Source organism: Mastigoproctus giganteus, chromosome 9, assembly GCF_048544385.1.
Source record: "Mastigoproctus giganteus isolate SK-2022 chromosome 9, ASM4854438v1, whole genome shotgun sequence".
NCBI classification, from domain to species: domain Eukaryota; kingdom Metazoa; phylum Arthropoda; class Arachnida; order Uropygi; family Thelyphonidae; genus Mastigoproctus; species Mastigoproctus giganteus.
Window position 1 is genome coordinate 160,535,955 of NC_143583.1, and position 20,284 is coordinate 160,556,238.

Consider the following 20,284-nt stretch of genomic DNA (forward strand, 5'->3'; position numbering starts at 1 on the left):
GGTGTTTTATATTCATTTGCTTTTTCCAATAGCTGTGATATTACTTGAAGGTGATCCATAGTTGGAGTCAAATGCTTTTTCATAATCCACAAATGCTAGGCATAATGGTGTTTTATATTCATTTGCTTTTTCCAATAGCTGTGATATTACTTGAAGGTGATCCATAGTTGGAGTCAAATGCTTTTTCATAATCCACAAATGCTAGGCATAATGGTGTTTTATATTCATTTGCTTTCTCCAATAGCTGTGATATTACGTGAAGGTGATCCATAGTTGAGAATCCTGTCCTAAAGCCAGCTTGCTCTTTCTAGTTGATTCTCATCAAGTATTCTTTCTAATCTGTTAGTAATGACTCTTGTGAACAACTTGTAGATGTGGGATAACAAGCTAATTGGTCTATAATTTCCAAAATCTAATTTATCTCCTTTCTTATGCAGCAAAACTATGATCACATTATTCCACTGCTTAGGCGTCGCACCTTTTCTAATGCATTTTGTGAAGAGCCTTGCCAGTTTTTGTGTATTGTCTCTTCCTCCCAATTTTAACAACTCTACAGTAACTTCATCTTCCCCGAGGGCTTTTTGATTCTTAATTTTGTTCAACGCATGTTCTACCTCATCAGGAAGAATATCGTGTATGTCATATGTGTTGCTAATTTGCGATCCATCTTCCCCACTGCTAATATCATTCCCTCGCTCCTTGTATAATTCTCTACAGTAGGTTTCTGCTATTTGAATTATGCCTTCTCTGTGGCGCCTCCGTAGCCAGGTGGGAAGGAGCAGCAATGCGTAGCACATGCTTCTTGATTAGACTGGGGTTCAAGCCTGTCACCACCAAATACGGAGGATGCGGAAAGGTCAGGGAATGATCACCGCATATTCCCGGAGCAATATGGCCCTAGTTGCTAATGCTCCTAAAAACCAAATAACAACAACAACAGCCTTCTCTGCTATTTATAAGTACACCATCACTATTCTTCAGTTTCAGTATCATTTGTCTTTCTGCATTACTGCTGATTTAAGTCCTTTGTTTTCTCTTAATGCTTGTTCTACTTTTCTTGTGTTAAATCTTCTTATGTCCTCTTGAGTTTCATTCTAATGGCTTTGCATAACTCAGTATACTCAATTTTTTTTCTTGTCAGTGTTTATCCTGCTCTTCGTTTGTCCCCTTCGGTTCATCATAACAAGTGTTTCTTGAATAAATTTTTCTTCTTTGGATTTCTTTTTCCCTATAGGTTTTTTGGGCTTTATCACTTTCAGAAAGTTGTAATATTCCTTGTCGATATCTTGGTCCTGAGCAGTCTGCAGAAGCTCAAACTTGTTCTTAAGTTCCAGTACATACTGTTTTTTCAGTATGTACTGGAACAATGGGATAGTTACCCCCTGGCAAAATTCCCATATATCATTGACAAAACCCAACGAGCTGTCCTCCTAGCAGCCCAGCCCAGAGAACTTCATGGCTGACTCACAATTACCCCATAAGTCATTTTCATTCATTACTGCCTTGACAATAGTATCATACAGTTTTTTTAATGATATTCAGGGATTCAATAAACCTTTTGATAGAACTGATAGAATAGAACAAAATAGAACTGATAATTGACATTATCAGTTCTATTTTGTTTATGGAGACACAAAGCCATCTTTGTGTCTCTATAAGCAAATGTGAGTCTTTATCTGTCAACAGTGTTCGCATTATGTGAATGACAGACAGTGAGATCACCAGCACACAGATATTTTTAAATAGTATTAAATTATCTTGCACCGTATCATATATTTTGATTTTAAAGAGTGTGACACTCAATGCTGATAACTGGATAATACCTTCTTGAATGTAAGTCTACACAAGAATATTTTGAGAACATACTTTAAGGTTCTATATGTGGATCAGGGGTAGCCGAAGACTTTGCAACTTATGTTGCCAAAGTTTTTTTTTTTTTTTTTTCATGTCCAGACACTTCCATATAGCAAATTTTTCTATGTTGTGAACTTTTTTGATTTCCCCTCGGTTATTACATCGAAAATAGTTTCCGTATAATGAAGAATATTTCCATATAATGAACTGATTTCGAGAGACCTGGGTACACATTATTCGCACCTCTGGCCTTTAGGCAATAGAAATGACACTGTAGAAAGCAAGAATTAACAGCTACAGCCAAGAGCATTACACAATTCAGCGTTGCCTGTACAGCCATTACTGTACCGAGAAGTTGCGCTGGTCAACTGCTATCTATGTGTTGTCCACAGTTATTGGCAAAGATTAAGGCATATTCCCGACACGGATATTGGCTCTGGTCAACCTGTTTTCTATTGTAAGCACCCTATTAGAGAATTAGGAGAGAGAAATTTTCCTTTATCCCGGAAATTCATCTGTTGTTTTGCAGAAATAAGTCATCCACACTTTCACTAAATTTCACCCATCTCTGTACAGTAAGGTACAAGTGTCCCTAAATCAGTTTTGTTTTAGCTGCTGTGCAACCTTACAATGTCTAAGAAGAAGTCTTTGAGTGTAGTGGAAAAAGTGGAAGTGCTTAATAGTGTAGATCGGGGCACTTAAAAAAAAAAAAAAAAAAAGGAACTCGCTTTAAAAATTGGTATCCCTGCCAGTAGTGATAAGGTTTTTCAGAATATCAACCATTCTGAAAAGCTGTGTTTTGATTCTCAAACTATTTGAGGAAATGGGACCCAGTTGGAAGCATGCAAAATTATGCCTGTATGAAGATGTAGATGATTCGAGACTAAAACATGCTGATATCAGGGTCATTAATAAAAGAAAAGGCTAAGGAGTATGCATCTTTTCTGGGGCATAAAACACTTCAAACTAATTTTGGTTGGCTGGACAAATTTAAAAAGCACTATTGCTTACTTGAAAAAGTTATTTCTGGTGAAAGTTGAACAAGACTGTACCCACTGAAAAGAAAGAGTTTTGAAAAACATTATGGTGGACTACGAGCCTAACGGATGAAGGCATTATCAAGAATTTGAAACTTTGAAGGCGCAGCTGAAAAAATTATACTGAGAATAGAAACAAACCAACCTATAGATTCTGTTATAGATTTGCAGATGTGCATATCAGAGTTGGAAAAAGTGTGGAGTCAAGGTGTGACGGAATCAATGATTAAGAATTGTTTCACAAAAGCAGATTTTGCTAAAATGGCAATTAACAGCAATGAGAGGGATGAACTGCTACAAGACATTGAGCAATCTTGGTAAGAACTCCAAGTGAGAGCTTTGACCAGTGGATAAATTGTTTTTGAAGAATCTTTAGGAGTTGATAATGATGTCATTGTAGCTGAATATCTGAGTGACTACAACATTTTGGAATGTAATCAAAGAACTAGTGATAATATTGATGATGAGTTAGATGAAACTGAGGGCAACAAAGGCAATGAGTTTTATTGAAATTTTATTATTAATATTAAATTTTATTATTTATATTAAACCTTCCAAAAAGGAAATGTTGGCACCATTTGAAACTTTTTGCGTCGAGGCCTTCAGTATGAAGAAAATGTGTCAGAAAATATATTTCAGTGTTTAAACAAATGCAAATATTTTACAACATACTTCTTAAAAGTGTATTAATAAATTAATTGTTTAATTAAAAATGTTAGAAAATTTATTCATTCCCAACTATTTCTGATTTAATACCCATATTTTGCTGTATTTCTGAATCGAATTATAGTATTTTTCATTTTCTATACTTTTTTCTCCTAATTATTCACAGTACAATTCCTTTTGTTTCGAGGGTGATACTTCTGCATATGTGCAACTCTGATATTCTTGTCAGAGACTTAGTAACTTGGAATCTCCTCTTTTTGATCTTCTCTGGCTTAATTCTCTTTACCCCATTGCTCAAATTCATCCACTGCCTCTATCAATCTCCCAACTCCACTAACTATTTTAAACTCTGACTTTTTTTCTTTTAGACTCAACTTTCTTCAGTCCAATTTGCACAACTGAAGCCTTTCTTGGTAAGAGAAACCTTATCAAGAAAGACTTCAGAACGCCCTTTTGTTCTGCTCTCCGATCTCATTGTCTTTCTCTGCATCCATTCCAGCAGCATCCTTCCTAAAATGAGGCCTCCAGACCTGTATGCAGTACTCAAGATGCAGTCTAACCATTGCCTTATGCTGCACCAGCCAAAAAAAAAAAAAAAAAAAAAGTTCACCAGTTACCCTGAGAGAGAGAGAGAGAGAAGTAGAAGGGAATCACCAAGAAAGCGAAAAATTATGATATCTAGCTCAGAACACTGGGTGTGCCAAGCCCATACTCACCAGATGTGAGCCCCTGGGGTTAAATGTACATCTTTCAACAATTTCACCACTGGCTTTTCCAAAAGTGATTTCTTGACCCAAAATTGAAAACCATGAGATTGAGTCAATCTGGGCTAGAAAGGGCAGAAACGTTTTTTTGGCTTTCTTCTCACTATGACTGAAATAACCAGCCACTGGTGAAGGTTACTATTTTCATTGCAAAAAGTAATATTAACAACTCAACCAAACACATTACTAAAGCAAATAGACGTATCGTCCTTCCCTATCACAGTGAACTCGCAGGACAGTTCCGTCGGGTATTTACAGGCACAGATATCACTCTCATATTTTCAGCATACAACAAACTTGGATCTTTATTCAATACATATAAAGATACACACACGTACCCGACAAGCGATATGAACAACATAATATATCTGATCAGATGCCAACAAAACTGTAATGCTTGCTATATCGGAAGCACTACAAAGTTCAGTTCCACAAAAACCTCTAATACATGTGCATACTAACACTATAACAGTTTTAGAACAGGACGATCTAGAACCGAGCTCACAATACATGCCCATACCCCCCCCACCCCAGTTGATTCCGCCATTACTATAGTTAAACTAAAAACCAGCTACAAAATTCTCCAATATGAGGCTCTCATTATTGAATGGTTCTGTCACCACTCTAAACTTAACATCATAAATGCAAAACTCCCCTTCAATCTTTCCCCAGTCTGGAAACTCTCACATTTGAGATTCCCACGTGTTCCAAAGAGCATCATGGGAGTATAGATATTTTCTTTAAATACAGCATATGCTCACTCTCTACTCAACTTTGCCAACTGAAGATATTTTTAACTAAACGAAAGTCCATCGTTATGACTATTGGCCTTATCAGTTTTATATTACTCAGAGTTTTTTAATTAATTATCCTTCATGACAACCAGGGATGGAGTTGTGCACTTCTACCTCCTTGCGATTATTTTAAATTTCGTCAAATTAAATTATTTTTTATATCGCTTTTTAATTTATTAATTTAAATCATTCAACCCAAAATTTAGCAATCAATTCACCCTAATAACTATTATTGTAGATTGTATAAGGTGAGTACCGTACGTTAAGCATTTGCTAATTGGTATTTAGTCTAATCTGAAAAGCTATTAAGAGGTTGTTACAAATAAATAGAACGTAAAGAATAATAATTTTAACAAAGTATATTTAGACTTAAGATTTCAATGCCACCCCATATGCTTTTTATGTAAGTTGGTGGCAACATGCTATGGTGGATAAAAGGATAGCTAAACAGTAATTTTTAGCTTTGTACATAATGTTAATTGCACAAATAGTAGTGAAAGTGATAAGTAAATAACAGATTTATTGTTTCAGCAAGCCAGTTAAAGTATGATGTCATAAAATGTAAGCTCCTACATTTGGTATCAGTAATCCCAGATTATCTTGTTATGTGGGAAGCAATAAACAAAAAAGCAGTTAACAATGAATATTAAATATTACTCTGCAGTTGTACAATCCAACATGAAGTTTTCTCAGTCTCAGATATAGTACAGCTTTGGAAAACCCATTTTAGAAAGAATGTGATCTACTGAAAATGGTGAAGCAAGGGGGGAGGGGGAGAGAGAGAGAGAGAGAGAGAGAGAGAGAGAGAGAGAGAGAGAGAGAGAGAGTGCAATTTTTATGGGTTCTAAAGTCTTGACACCATATGTAGGCACCGAGGCTTGGCTGAAATTTAAATCATTCAAAGGGTTTGAGGGAGTTTAATCTGGGGTGCATCTTTTTCTTTCACAGGAGGAAAAGCAGAAGACATCACAAGGTCTGATTGTCCTGCATCAACTTGTATTTATTAATACTAAAAAACCACAATGAAGCGTTGTAAAATTACATTCGCTCATCTTTCTTGTTTCTGAATACCTGTCAATATTTTTATTCTCTTAAAACCAAACTTTATAACTGAATTTAAAAAGAAAGATGAACCCAAAAATAAAGGATCTATGATGGCACAGTACCTTCAGTTTTCATAACGCATTTATAAATATAAAATGTTTTCAACTGCTCATTCATCGACTGGAGGCTAGTTTTAAATTAGTGAGGGGGACTAATGTCATCTGGAAGCTTTGAATTGATATCACCCTAACAAACTATAGTCCTAAAATATACCCCAAACATGATAAAACACTAAGACTTTCCTTTAATACATACAAAAAAAAAAAAAAATAAATAAATAAATAATAATTAATTTACATTTTAACTTGCTGAAAACCCAAAAGCTTTCCGACATTGTAAAAGATCCTGATGGACAAGCATTTATAGAACTAATAGTTTGCTATCTTAAAAACCTAATATCACCACACTTAGAATACTAATATACAAACTTCAACCTACATAACACTCCTGTGGCTAAAATCGAACAGCAGTTAATCTTGCTACTGTCAAAAACAAATGCTTTATATAAGCTGACCCAAATGCACATCATGACTAACACTAGTCTCCAAAATCCATTGGAATTAAATAAAGTCACAGAATTGTTAATCATCATGTGGATTGACGGAAGATTTAAAAAAAAAAAAAAAAAAAAAAAAAACCTCACTTGTTTGAGGAATATTTTATATGGCACTGCTTCCAAAAATCAACTTCTGCATGAGCGTTAAATGTGTAGGTACACTACAATGTACTCCATACCAGTAAACTATTATAGCACAACACACTAAGTAACGAAAAAAGTATAAGTGCTGAATCAAACTGTCGTAAATTTTTCTCTGGTGCCAATATTTTGGCGAATACTGATTTTACGTTATCATGTATTATACTGTATATCAATTTTTCATGAACAACTGCACTGCTCGCTATTTGTAGCTGGTTGGGAAATTTAACACCAAACCAAGCTGCATTATATAGTAACTGAGCAAATGACTTGTGCACACGCAGTCATCTTGGCAATCGGTCAAGTTTATGCCTGTTCAGTTTCGCCTATGCAACAATGCATGTACCATGCGAGGAACAGTACACTGCTCTCAAATTTTGTTTCCGTCACAAGAAAACATCAGCTGAAGGGCATCGAAATGTTAAAAAATTCTTATGATAAATCTCCACTTCCATATAGCCCTGCTCACAGGTGGTTTAGAATGTTTAAAGATATACGTGATTCAGTCACAAAAATCGGTGGGCCTGGAACTCCAACTACTGCTGTCACCACAGAAACCCTAAACACTGCTTCTGTAATTGTGAAAGAAGATCGTCGTATAATAGTAAGGCAACTGGAAGAGATGTTGATGATATCAGTAGAAAGCACGCATGGTATTCTCCATGACAATATGCATATGATAAGTGTTTGTGCACGCTGGATTCCAAGACTACTCACACCTGAGCAACAGCAAGTTCGCATAGAGGTTTGTCAGGAGCTGCAAGGTGATAACAGCAAACGAGACATGGCTTCATAATTTTTTGATACCCTCCCCTTGTATAAGGGGATGGTCAAGCCACATCATGAGTACTGCATAGGCCCGAAGGCCTCATTTTAGGAAAGATGTAGAGCTCCTGGAACGAGTACAGAGAATGGCTATGAGATTAGTGAGTGGAACAAAGGGTTGCTGTTACCAAGAGAGACTTAAGTTCTGAAAATTGCAGAGTCTGGAGATGAGGTATCTGCATGGTAATCTGATTAAGATGTATAAGGCCTTGAATGGTTTGAGCAAGCTCAAGGCTGATGGGATTCTTACTCTAGCTCAGATTCAGCACCTGGGGGGGGGGCATAAATTCAAATTGAGAAAAGACATTTGTAGAATGGATGTGCGGAAATTTGCCTTTAGCCAGCGGGTGGTTGATTGCTGGAACAAGCTTCCATCTGTCGTTATGGAAGTTGACAACTTAAATAAATTCAAGGGAATGAACTAGACAAACTTTTGGAGTGAATGGATGGGTGAAATGGGAAGTATTTTTTTATTGTTTATTTATTTATTTTTTTGGCTGATGCTATATAAGCTTGCTTTCTTGTGTCATATGCCTTTACTAATGCTAATGTGTTTGTTGCAAAGAATGTGAAATTGTTAAATGTGAATCCAGCATCCTGATGAGAAAATATGAGAGCTTGAAGAACAGGATTTATGCCCTCGAAGATACTAATAATGCCACATCCTCAATGGCAGAGAGCACAAGAAGTAGCCATTTTTGGTGACTTCTGCTAGGAATTATGGGTAATATATCGTGCAAAAAGATAGATGTAATTGGACCCAAGGTATGCCTGGAGAGGGTCCTAAAAGTAATGACATTCTACAGCAGTTAACATCATTTAAGGGCAAAGAAAAGTGATATTATTGTACACTGATACTAATATATTAAGAGTAGGAAATCAAAGTATTCACTTAATAGGTATAGGGCAATGTTGAGAAAAAAGAGTCACAAGATGGGATTAAATTTGAAGTGCGTGTAGTTCTGCCCAGACATTACAGGAGGGAGTATACAATGAAAGCCTTGCCAATCAATTCAACCCTATAGCAACTGTGCACAGCTCACGGGGGTTCAGTTTTTCCTCAAGTGATCTGTACTTGTTAACAGATAAGAATGTTTCTGCAGGAATGGGATACACTTAAACAGAAAGAAACCCAAGCATATTTGCTAATTCTTTCAAGACAGTGTTAGGTCAATGGCAGAGTTGGAAAAATCCTAGCTTGCACACACAGACTAATATGTTAACAACAGCCTATCATTCAGACAATTACTTCTTTATTCTTTTGTTCAAAAAGAAATGAATTTTTGGCTAAGGTATAGAAAGTCAACACGAGAACCACAACAAACTTATCGGACAAACTGGTTTCCCGCTACTGCAGTTTCTCCTATCCATGTATTCTTGGTAAACAGATAGTGTGTTATCGGTGGTGGCAGTAGAAGTCAATAACGATGTATTGATTAGTTTTTTTATCATTATTAAAAGAAGATTATTGGAGTTGAGTGTTTTTGTGGCTGAAATTTACTTACGGGTACACTCTCCAGACTGCATTAGTCTTAGGGTGTTTATTCCTCCCTTTCCCACTGTTTTAAAAAAAACGGAAAACGACTTCTACTGCCACTACTGATAACATGCACCGCCTATAGAAGTTGTTTTCCTATTTTAAAACAGCAGGAAGGGGGGGATAAATTTATGTCTATGAGAAAATAAAAATTTAAAGTGTAATTTAGAAGTGATTTCCATGTATTTATCTATCACTTTTTTCATAATCACATTTTATTTCTTTTTCCTTTAAATAAAGGAAAAACTGGCACCTTTATAATGTAACTACAGTGAAACTTCCCTTTAACGGACAGCCACGGGGAACGAAAATGTGTCCGTTAGAGAGAAGTGTCCGCTAACAAGAAGTCTGAGGGAGAAAAAAAAAAAAGAAAGAAAAATCGTTAAACGTTTAATGTAAAATTAAATTAAATTATATACAGATTTTGCACAATATTTTTGTTAATAATATACATACAATTGTGCTATGCATATTATGACTTTATCTTAAGAAAAATACATACAGTAATCACTTATTTTCTTCTGCACCTTCTTCCGGCTGATAATTTTGTTTTCAACATTTGTTTGGAGTGAAGAAACCATCGAAAGTCCTTCAGTATCTTCTTCAGCGGCGAAAAACATTTTTAAACGATTGATTTGTATGAGCGCTTCTTCTATTTTCATCGGTGGTTCGTCGTTAATATGTTCTTCGACAGAATGACCTCCTTCCATTTCTTCATCCTCATGAGGAACTTCTTGAAAAATATCGATGATAATGTCGTCGATATCTAGAGCACCATCTTCTATAGTGAGGTTCGAGTCTATATCTTTGTAGCCAGGGTCACTTGTAGCGGAAGTATCGTACATTATCAATAGATGTTGAAGTTCTTCTTCTTCTTGGTGCTCCACATTGCTGTTCACAACTTCAATTTTTGCGTTTGAGAAGCCAGACTTTACAAAACAGTTCACGACAGTTTGTTTTCTAATTGCGTTTGCTGAAGAGGAAATCCACTGAATCGCATCTAGGATGCTGATTTTCTTTGCAAGGTCACTCGCACATGTTACATCGTTCACGTTTGCAATGAGATGTCTTAAAACACGTTTTCTGTAGTGAAGTTTGAAAATTTTTTATTATCCCTTGATCCAAGGGCTGACACACTGCAGATGTGTTTGGTGGAAGAAAAACGATTTGAATGTTGGACAATTCAATGTGCGGTTGATGATGTAGCATTATCCATGAAAAGAATAATTTTTCTGTTTTGACGAATCATGTTTTGGTTAAAGTGACTTATCCATTCGCTCATGATATCTCGTGTCATCCACGCTTTTTTATTAGACTTCCAGTCAACATTCAAAAGATTCAACTTTATGCCCTTGAAACAACAAGGATTTTGTGGTTTTCCTATAACAAGAGGTTGTTCAAAGTCTCCCAGCATATTTGTACACAATAGTACAGTCAAGCGTTCCTTAGAAATTTTTCCGCCCTGGCACTTTTCGTTTTTTAGATTCATTGTTTTTTCAGGAAGAACTTTAAAAAACAACCCTGTTTCGTCACAGTTGTAAATATCCTTAGCTTCAAAATCACGACATAAATCTTCCAATATGACGGTCCACTCTGTTACAACCCCAGTATCAACAGATCCACCTTCACCACTTACGGTTTTCCAAGAAATTTTATGATGAGTTTGGAACTTGTCTAGCCATCCCACAGAAGCTTTGAACTCATTTACTCCCATAGATTTCGCAACCTCCAAGCCTTTTTCCTAATAATAGGCCCATTAATGGGAATTTTTTTAGCACGTGAGCGACAAAACCACTCATACGTAACATTGTCAATTTGAAGTCCAACAGTTTTCGGGAATGATTTTTGAACGTGATCATTTCCGTGTTGCCAAAATTGTTTGAGCAGTTCATTTTTTTTCTTTAGGATGTCGCTTACCTCCTGCGTCTTCCCGATTTTGAATTTTGCAGCGAGATTGCGAACACTATTTTTTTGCCGATCATACGCATTAATGAGTTCGACTTTATCTTTTAAAGTTAAATGTTTACGAGAAGACATTGTGCACTTCACATGACAGTGAACAAAACTGAAAACACGAAAGGCCGACCAAATTCACCCCGCCCCCTGCACACACCGAATTCATCAGAAGTTTTACACGTGCCTTAAAAATTCTTGAAAAAGGGTTTACAACTGCGACGTAAACCATGATAAAATTCAGAGAATTGGAAATAGATTGAGGCAATATGGGGAAGAAACGTTCCTAGAAAAAGGGCCGTGAGCTCTCCAGCAGTCCGTTATGGGGAGATCAAATTAAGTACTAATCTAAATGAAACAGTGCAGATTGCCTGTCCGCATCCGTTACAGAGAATGTCCGCTAGACAGAAGCTGCAAACACGTTAAAACCAATGGAGGTGAGTTGGGGAATTCGAAAATGTCCGTTGTAGAGAGATGTCCGTTAACGAGAGGTGTCCGTTAGGAGAAGTTTCACTGTATATCTTATTATTAAGGATGAATTCTGAAATGATGTCTGTGCACAGGAACTCCCGAATACTTGACTTATGGAAATTTGACTTTACATAAGTTTTTGCCGGCCGGTGCAAACTTAAAAGAATCGTGGAAAAAGCATCCTGTAGGAATAAATGGAGGTACCATGAAAATATCGTAATGTGAACCCAATAACACAGTTTTTTTTTTTTTTTTTTTTTTTGTAATTCGTTCTAAGTCCTTGGAAGTGAAAACTTCGCTACATTACTAAGCAATTTATCTCTCTCTAAAAGGTCATATTTATAATGGAAATTGCACTACCCTTTCATCATTATCATATGTTCCCGTTATAAGAATCAATTTTGAACGCCTTTGTGATATTTTTCTAAAGTACGTTTCTGGAGGTCACAACCATAAAACAATTTGCACTTTCCGGTTTACTAGGCTTCGCAATAATACTTATAACTGCAATTGTGTGGGTTTTTACGCTATTATGGTGAAATGTGTTCCTCTTCACTGAAATGTTTAATCATATAAAAAACTAATTTTCAGAAACCTCTCTTCATTCCTATATTTGTAATACAACGATGAAGGGAAAGCAACCAAGTGCAAATGGTGGTCGTGCCAGGAAACAAAACAAAACTGATTTAGAAATGAAGATGAAAATGATTAAGAAATACGAAGCAGGTCAGAGTTTGTCATCTATTACAAGGGAATTATAGGACTCACTGCTTCAACAGTGAATACTATTTAAAGGACTGTGCACGTATAAAAGAACATGTCAAAGGATCAACGCAGTTAAGGTCAACAGTAGTCACAAAACAGTGTTCAGGTGCTATATCGAAGATGGAACAGCCGTTAATAATATGGATGGAAAATCAGATTCAGAAGCGAGTACCCCCTGAGTGTAATGACCATTCAAGCAAAAGCAACAAATATTTATAAAGATATTAAGGATAAGTATGGCGAACCCCAACCCAAGTTCGTTGTAAGCAATGGGTGATATAATAGGTTCAAACATCGTGCTGGTTTCCACGTTAAAGTATGCAGTGAAGTCGCCAGTGCCAATTCTGCAGCTGCAGAGAAATTTTGTGATGTGCTGTAAAAAATTATTGATGAAGGTAGCTATTCAACGTAGCAAATTTTTAATGTTGACAAGACTGCTCTGTATTGGAAAAAAATGAGGGATTGAACATACATTGCCAAAGAGGAAAATACAATGCCAGGTTTCAAGGTGTCAAAAGATAGGGACATGCTACTGCTTGGGGCTAATGCAGCGGGAGATCACAGATTAATAACACTGCTTGTGTACCATTCTGGAAATCTTCCTGCATTTAAGGGCATCGATAAAGCACCCTACCCATGCATTTCCAATCGAACCAGAGAGCACGGATAACAATATCTCTCTTTGAGGATTGCTTTAAATGCTGCTTCATTTCCGAGGTTGAAAAATATTGTAAAGACAATGACATACCTTTCAAGATTTTGCTTCTATTAGATAATGGGACATCCTACGCATATAGATGATTTCAATTTGAACGTGAGAGTCATATTTCTACAGCCAAACATGACTTCACTCATCCAACCTATGGATCAGGGTGTTATTTCGAATTTAAAAGCATACTCTTTATGCACAGCATTTGCTCAGGCATTGTCTGCAGTAGACGGTGAGAAAAATTTTACATTAAGAGACTTTTGGAAATCTTACAATATTTACCACAGCATCTTAAACATTAATAAGGCCTGGGCAGAAATTACTAAAAGTTGTTTAAATGGTGCATGGAAGAAAATATGCCCACGGCACATGAAAGGCTTCGAAGCATTTGAAAAAGTTGAATCACATGAAGCAGTTACAAATAAGATTGTAAAGGTTGCAGAGTTGGAAGAGTTAATAGAGGAAGAAGAGAAGCAATTATCTAACGAAGAACTTATTGACTTGCAGGCAATGATAGTGAAAGCAAGAAAATGCTGACGAAGCTCAAGATGAAACAAATAAGGAGCCGAGACGCTTCATCAGTGGGACCAACTGATGATGTTACCAACAGCAAATTCTAAGTAGGAAGCATTTAAGGAATTAATCTTGGAAGCTACTAAAAGTTTCATACCTATTAAGAAATATTGTTCAAGGTTTAGGCCTAAATGGTTATCAAATGAACTAATGAGACTCATGAAAGAGAAGAAAAAATGCATGGAATGCATATAAATTATCAAGAGACAGAGAACCCTATGGCAGATATAAGTTAGTCTGTAATCAAGTCACAAAGGAGGTTAGGCAGGTGAAGGCAGATTATGAGAAAGCTTTGGCAAAAAAAAAAAGGATGCTAAAAAAAACAGCAAGGATTTCTTTATTTATATAAGTTCTAAAAGGAAGAGGATGAATCTGATTGGTCCACTTGATATCGTTAGTTCGACTGTTGATGATCCTGCTCAGATAGCAAACAAACTGAATGAGTGTTTTGCATCTACATTCACACATGAGCAGTTATTAAGGTTGGAACATGCCAGAGGGTTAACAAATTGTAGCAGGGTGCTTAATGATTTTGTAATAACTGAGAATAAAGTGGAGGAGAAATTGTTGAAGTTAAACATAAGAAATGCACCTGGCATGGATGGGATCTATCCAGTTATATTAAAGGAGGTGGCAAAGGAAGTAAGCTAACCCTTAGCCATAATTATGAAAATATCCTTGGACTCAGGGGAGGACACATCTCCCCACGGACTGGAGATGTGCATATGTATTCCCAATTCACAAGGGGGACGGGATTGAAGGGTGACATGAGTAATTACAGACCAGTTAGTTTAACTTCTGTTCCTGGTAAAATAATGGAGTCATCGGTTAAAGATGCATTGCAGGATCATCTAGACAAGACTGCAGCAATAATTCAGACACAGCATGGGTTTGTTAAGAGAAAGTCTTGTCTGACAAATCTGATAGGATATTATGATATGGTTACAAAGGAATTGGATGAAAAAAATAATTTTGATATCATATACTTGGATTTCAGGAAAGCTTTTGACACTGTTGCGCATGGAAGACTACTGTACAAATTGGAGCAGAATGGTATTAAGGGTAAGTTGCTACAATGGATAAAAGAATGTTTGAGTGGGAGAAGACAGAGGGTGGTAATCAGTGAGTGCTGCTCTTCGCAGACTAATGTTGTGGAGTCCCACAGGGTTCGGTGTTGGGTCCACTGTTGTTTTGTATATTTATCAATGATACTGATGAAGGTATATCAGGCTTAGTGTCTAAGTTTGCAGATGATACAAAGGTTGGCAAGGTTGTTAATGACAGTAATGGAAGTGTGCTACTGCAACAGGAAAATTGATCCTTCCTAAAATGAGGTCTGGAGGCCTCATTTTAGGAAGAATGTAGATTTTCTTGAGCACGTACAGAGAAGGGCAACAAGATTGGTGAGGGGAATGAAGGGATCCTCTTACCAAGAGAGGCTTAAGTTCTGCAGATTGCAATGGCTGGAGACTAGGCATCTGCACGGTGATTTAATTGAGGTGTATAAGGCCTTGAATGGGTTGAGCATGCTGAATTCTGATCTGATAGGATTCTTCCACTTGTACAGATTACGAACCTAAGGAGGCATAAATTCAAATTAAGGAAAGACAGATGTAGAATAGATGTGCAGAAATATGCCTTTAGCCAGCGGGTGGTTAATTGCTGGAACAAACTTCCGTCTGTTGTTGTGGAAGTTGATAGGTTAAATAAATTTAAGGAAGAACTGGACAAACATTTAGAGGGAATGGTTGTGCGAAAATATTTATTTATTTATTTTTTTTTTTTTTTTTTTGGCTGATGCTGCATAAGCTCATACATTTGCTTTCTTGCATCACATGCTACTGCTGCTACTACTACTACTACTACTACTACTACCACCACTACCAGAGAGATGGCAATGGTATTTTGTGAAATTGCATTGGCAATGGTGAGGTTTGAGAAGATGGATCCTGACAGCGAACGATTCTTAAAAGTTGACAGATGGATGAATGATATGCTTGCTTGCTATAAAGAAATCTACGATGAAAAGAAAAAAGCCACCATCCAGGCATCCATTAATATGTTCTTTCTTAAGGATGAGTGGCTGACCCCTTCCAAATTTCCACAGCCCTCAACCTCCGCAGCGGCGTACTTATCAGCTGAAGACGATTCTGGCAACAATGCTCGAGAGGTAAAGCTGACTGGCATAATGCCTGTCTCCTCTCTTTTTTTGTAATTTTATAATTTTGAAAATTTTTTAAATCGAATGATTTTGCAATTTTTCCTGTACATGAGATAAAAAATTGAATAAATACAATAAATTATGCTATTTACATGTTCGTCGAACATTTCTCTTTTGATTCAATCAATTCCGCGAGCACAGTTGCAAGTGCTGCACAAGCATGGGGGAAATTCTGACTTATGCAGCGTTCCACAGAATGCAATCCTCATGTAAGTCAGGGAGTTTCTGTATATGATTTGTAACAATGACAGGCAAAATTTGTAGTTTTTGTACGTCATTATTCAATTTCCAAAGAAATTGTTTACAGATTTTTACAGAGTCAAGTCACATCAGTTCATTTCGTATGATCTGTAATATAATTTTATAGAGAGAGAGAGAGAGAAGCTGCTTAGAATTTTCTTAACAGAATTGTGTAATGAGGTTGTTAAGTTCTGAATGGAAAAGTGGTAGAGATGGTGGAATATAAATAGAAACAATAAAAACAACTGAAATACCAACTCAATCTGAGCTGCCACTTCTAGGGTGGTTCTTAATTATATCGGTCTGGATAGTGTGTTGGAATTTACAAGAACGGCTACTCCTCCACGGTCGGGAATCTCTGGGCTCCTATCTTGTCTATACATCATATAATTTGAGAATTTCGGCAAAATTTGGGGTGACAAGAATGTTTCCTGTAGGCATATACCTATGGGATTGAATTGAGAGATTAAATCCTTAAGTCATCAGAATGGCTGCTTAGTCTTCTGCAGTTCCACTGTATGATGATGCTAGTCATTATTTTGGTTTGGCTGAGGATGATTCATCTGACTGTTTTTTGTATCCAGGGCATTTTTTTCTGGTCTTCTTTTGGGAATAAGGGACGTCCGGTATCCACAGTGTCATTGGCATGGAGTTCTAGGATAGATTCTTCACAATCTAGGTGTATATCCACTTCCATAGTGTTGTTGGATGGTTCAGTTTTCTTACAGTCTTTAGTAGGTTTAAATTTTTCTGTGTCATTCGAGACTGGTGGAGTATCAGTTGGCACACTAATTGGGATGTTGGTGGCATTGCTTGTTTTAGTTTTAGAATTATCATTTCCAGTGATTGATACAGTTGTGTTAACCCAATTAGCTAGCGAAACGTTGGGAAGTATGGACACACTGTTTGAACTGCAGTTGTATGAAAACTTTGGGTGTGAGAGGCATAAGACGGACTAGGCATAGTCAACATTATTTGTTGTGTGTCTGAGGATATGTTCCACCAAATATCTTTGTCTTTAATAGCCACTCAATGTTTGGAAGTGGCTGTTTCAATCAGATCTCCGGATTGTAGTCACTTCACAATTTTTGGTGATCCTGCAATAGCTTCCAAATGTCTTTGGATCATATATGGCGATAACGTGCCCACAGGCTGGGTGGACAGAGGGTGTATCTCCAGAAAATCAGGAATGTCAGGACACAGTGCTTCTGTTCAAATCCTTTTAGGTTGACTAGTGTGCTATCATGAGAGGATTCTTGTCTTGAGCTTAAAGGCTCTAAGGGCGGAAAATTGTTAGAATCCATGATGGCTCCTTTCGGCCGGGGGGGGGGGTTATCTTTAACACCCAGGTTACTTCTCGTAGAATAACTGCTCCTGCCTCCCTAGCCCTGCCACAGGGACGCAGGAGCAGTGCCACGAGCTGACCAAGCAGCTGAGTTAGTAAGTTAATACTTATAGAAAAAAGAAACAAAGGTGGTTTTCCTTTCTGGGCCTCTGTCTAATTCTTGTAGAGCAAAAGTGCTACTCTGATATAACAAATCAAATAAAGAAAATGGTTTTTGAAACAAGAATTTTAACAGAATTTTATGATTTATTGTTTTCTATACTGGCATCTTAGAGAGGCAATAAGTGATAGAAATACTTGTGATCTGATTAACAGCAGTGACTCTGCAAGGTGTAGCCGAGTGGGCAGGAGCAGGAGTGCAGTAGCACACGCTCTTTGAGTAGACCGGGGTTCAAGCCCCTGACTGCTGAATACGGTCGATCTGCCAACCCGCACTGGACCAGCGTGGCAGATTATGGTCCATTTCCCTCAGCATGAATTGTTGAGGAGGCTTCCACCCTGCAATGGGTTGATAATGGCTGCACTTTATTTTTTTTTTATTTATATATATATATGTATATATACAGATAACGGAACCACGAGGAAGCAATGATCATAGCATATTTATGTGGAATATATTAAAGATGTAATTATGGTTAAGGGATATGAACGGCAGAATTATTCATAATCCTATTCAGTTTGCTGACAAATAAATATTTTGTGTCTACATTCATACAAAAACTAGTTTTAAAGGATGGAAATACCAGAAGTATACCAAGTTATAACTGGAAGCTAAATGATTTTTGCAATATTTATTGAATGACTATTTGTACAGCAGAAAATTATAGGCAACAAGAGAAAAAATACTCTTGTTCTGATTATCAGCAAAGATTCTTCATTCATTAAAGGTCTACATATAAAAGAGGCACTAGGTAGCAGTGTTTTTCAATGGTATACAGATAATTTTCTAGCAGGGATAAGAAGGTGCGATAGAGTAGGGTAAAATGGGTTGCGGGCGGCAACTGGAAGTGTAAGGTGGGCATCGGATGAAGAGTGTCTGGTGTTGTGATGCCGTAGTTCCCAGTAGCTGAGGGTATGTTCAGGGTAGCTGCATTTGCTGCCGCCTATGACAGCAGTCATCTACCTCCAAGGTCTCCCTTCCTCCTCCCTCTCCCTCTCTGATTTCTACCAATTTCTATATTTCATGATTGAGCCACTTTCTTAAATCTAAGTGGAGCAGGTCAGTTTTCATAAGAAATTTTCACTCAATTTGTAAAAAAACTGCATGACATGTTACTTTCCGGGTCAGAATCTAACTATTGATGAGAAATTAGAGGTCTTCAGAGGAAATGCTGTTTCAAACAGTATATACCTTCAAAGCCCAACAAATATGCCTTAATAGATTCTAGGGTGGTGTACTCTTATATTGAAATATATGCAGGGAAGCAAACCTGAAGGTCCATACCAAATCAACAACAGACCAGTTGATGTTGTCAAAGGACTGGCAGAACCTATCCATGGGACTGGATGGAATATTACGGCAGATAATTGGTTTAAGGATGTCAATTTAGTTTTGGAATTCAGAAGAAGGAAACTCTCTTATGTTGGAACAATAAAAGCGAACAAAACACAACTCCCAATTGAATTTGTGTCAGCCAAGAGCCAACCTGAAAAATCGAGTTTGTTTGGCTTCAGGGAAGAAGCAACAATTGTTTCCTATGTACCAAATAAATCAAAGAATGCCATCTTGATTTCCTCCTTGCATTTTGATGATGTCATTGACCGTGAAACAAATGATCAGCTGAAACCAGAAATTGTAAAATCTTATAAAGAACCAAGTCGGGAGTATATACCGTGGATCAGATGTGTGAGACTTACAATATGGTGTGAGTTTGCTGCAGTTGGCCGATGGTGATATTCTACGCTATGCTAAACATTAGCTGAATCAATGCAAAAGTGATCTACATGGGAAATGAAAAAGAAGTAAAGAGAACTCTTCCTCAATCAACTTTCTGTGGAATTAGTGGCTGAGGAACTTCATCGGAGGAGCCAGGTCCCTCAAATTCCCTTCAACTAAGGCAACAGAGTACTGAGCCCGCTGCAAGCACAGAATGGGAGAGCAGTCACACGCGGTGCACTAATTACTGGCAAGCAACAAAGAGAACCAGACTGACAAGGTATTCTTGTACAAATTATAAACAATACCTCAGCTTAGAGCATGCAGAAATGATTTATGTGTCATGTTCTAAAAGAGCAACATTCAATGAACAAGATGAAAAATAATTTTTTATATAAAAATATTTTTATTAAAAAAATTGCATAAAAATAAAAATTTATTAATAAATAAACATTTGAAACTCTTGTATGTTATTTATGAATAAACTAGGGTCATTTTTAAACATAATCTTTAATTTTTGATATGAAAACCTGTATGAAAGTATGTATCTGAGAGATACATTGCAACAAACTATGTTCATTTTGCTGGTGTGTCCAATGAAGGGTTAATCGCTTTAAAGTACTTTTTCTCAAAACGTCATACACTGGAGAACTATAGTCCAAGCAAAACTTGATGAGAGCTTTATAAAGATGGATAAGGGTATGTCGATCAGTGCCCCATAACAAGGATGACACACACCGGAGGATATTCAACTTCTTCAAACAGAGTGTTCAGAGATAGGCCACATGTGCTTGAAAGTTCAGTTTCCTATCTAGTATCAGGCCAAGAAATCGGAGAGTGAGAGCAAGAGGAA

At 37.0% G+C, this 20,284-nt stretch overlaps 1 protein-coding gene across 1 annotated transcript in view; it reads right to left on the minus strand.

Moving 5' to 3' along the window:
• Positions 1–20,284, minus strand: part of LOC150080848 (peripheral plasma membrane protein CASK-like) — a 669,094-nt gene that overhangs the window by 162,167 nt on the left and 486,643 nt on the right. The window contains exon 18 of the mRNA XM_090381386.1: positions 12,640–12,642. Coding sequence (XP_090237512.1) covers positions 12,640–12,642 — 3 coding nt within the window. The remainder of the gene's footprint in view (positions 1–12,639; positions 12,643–20,284) is intronic.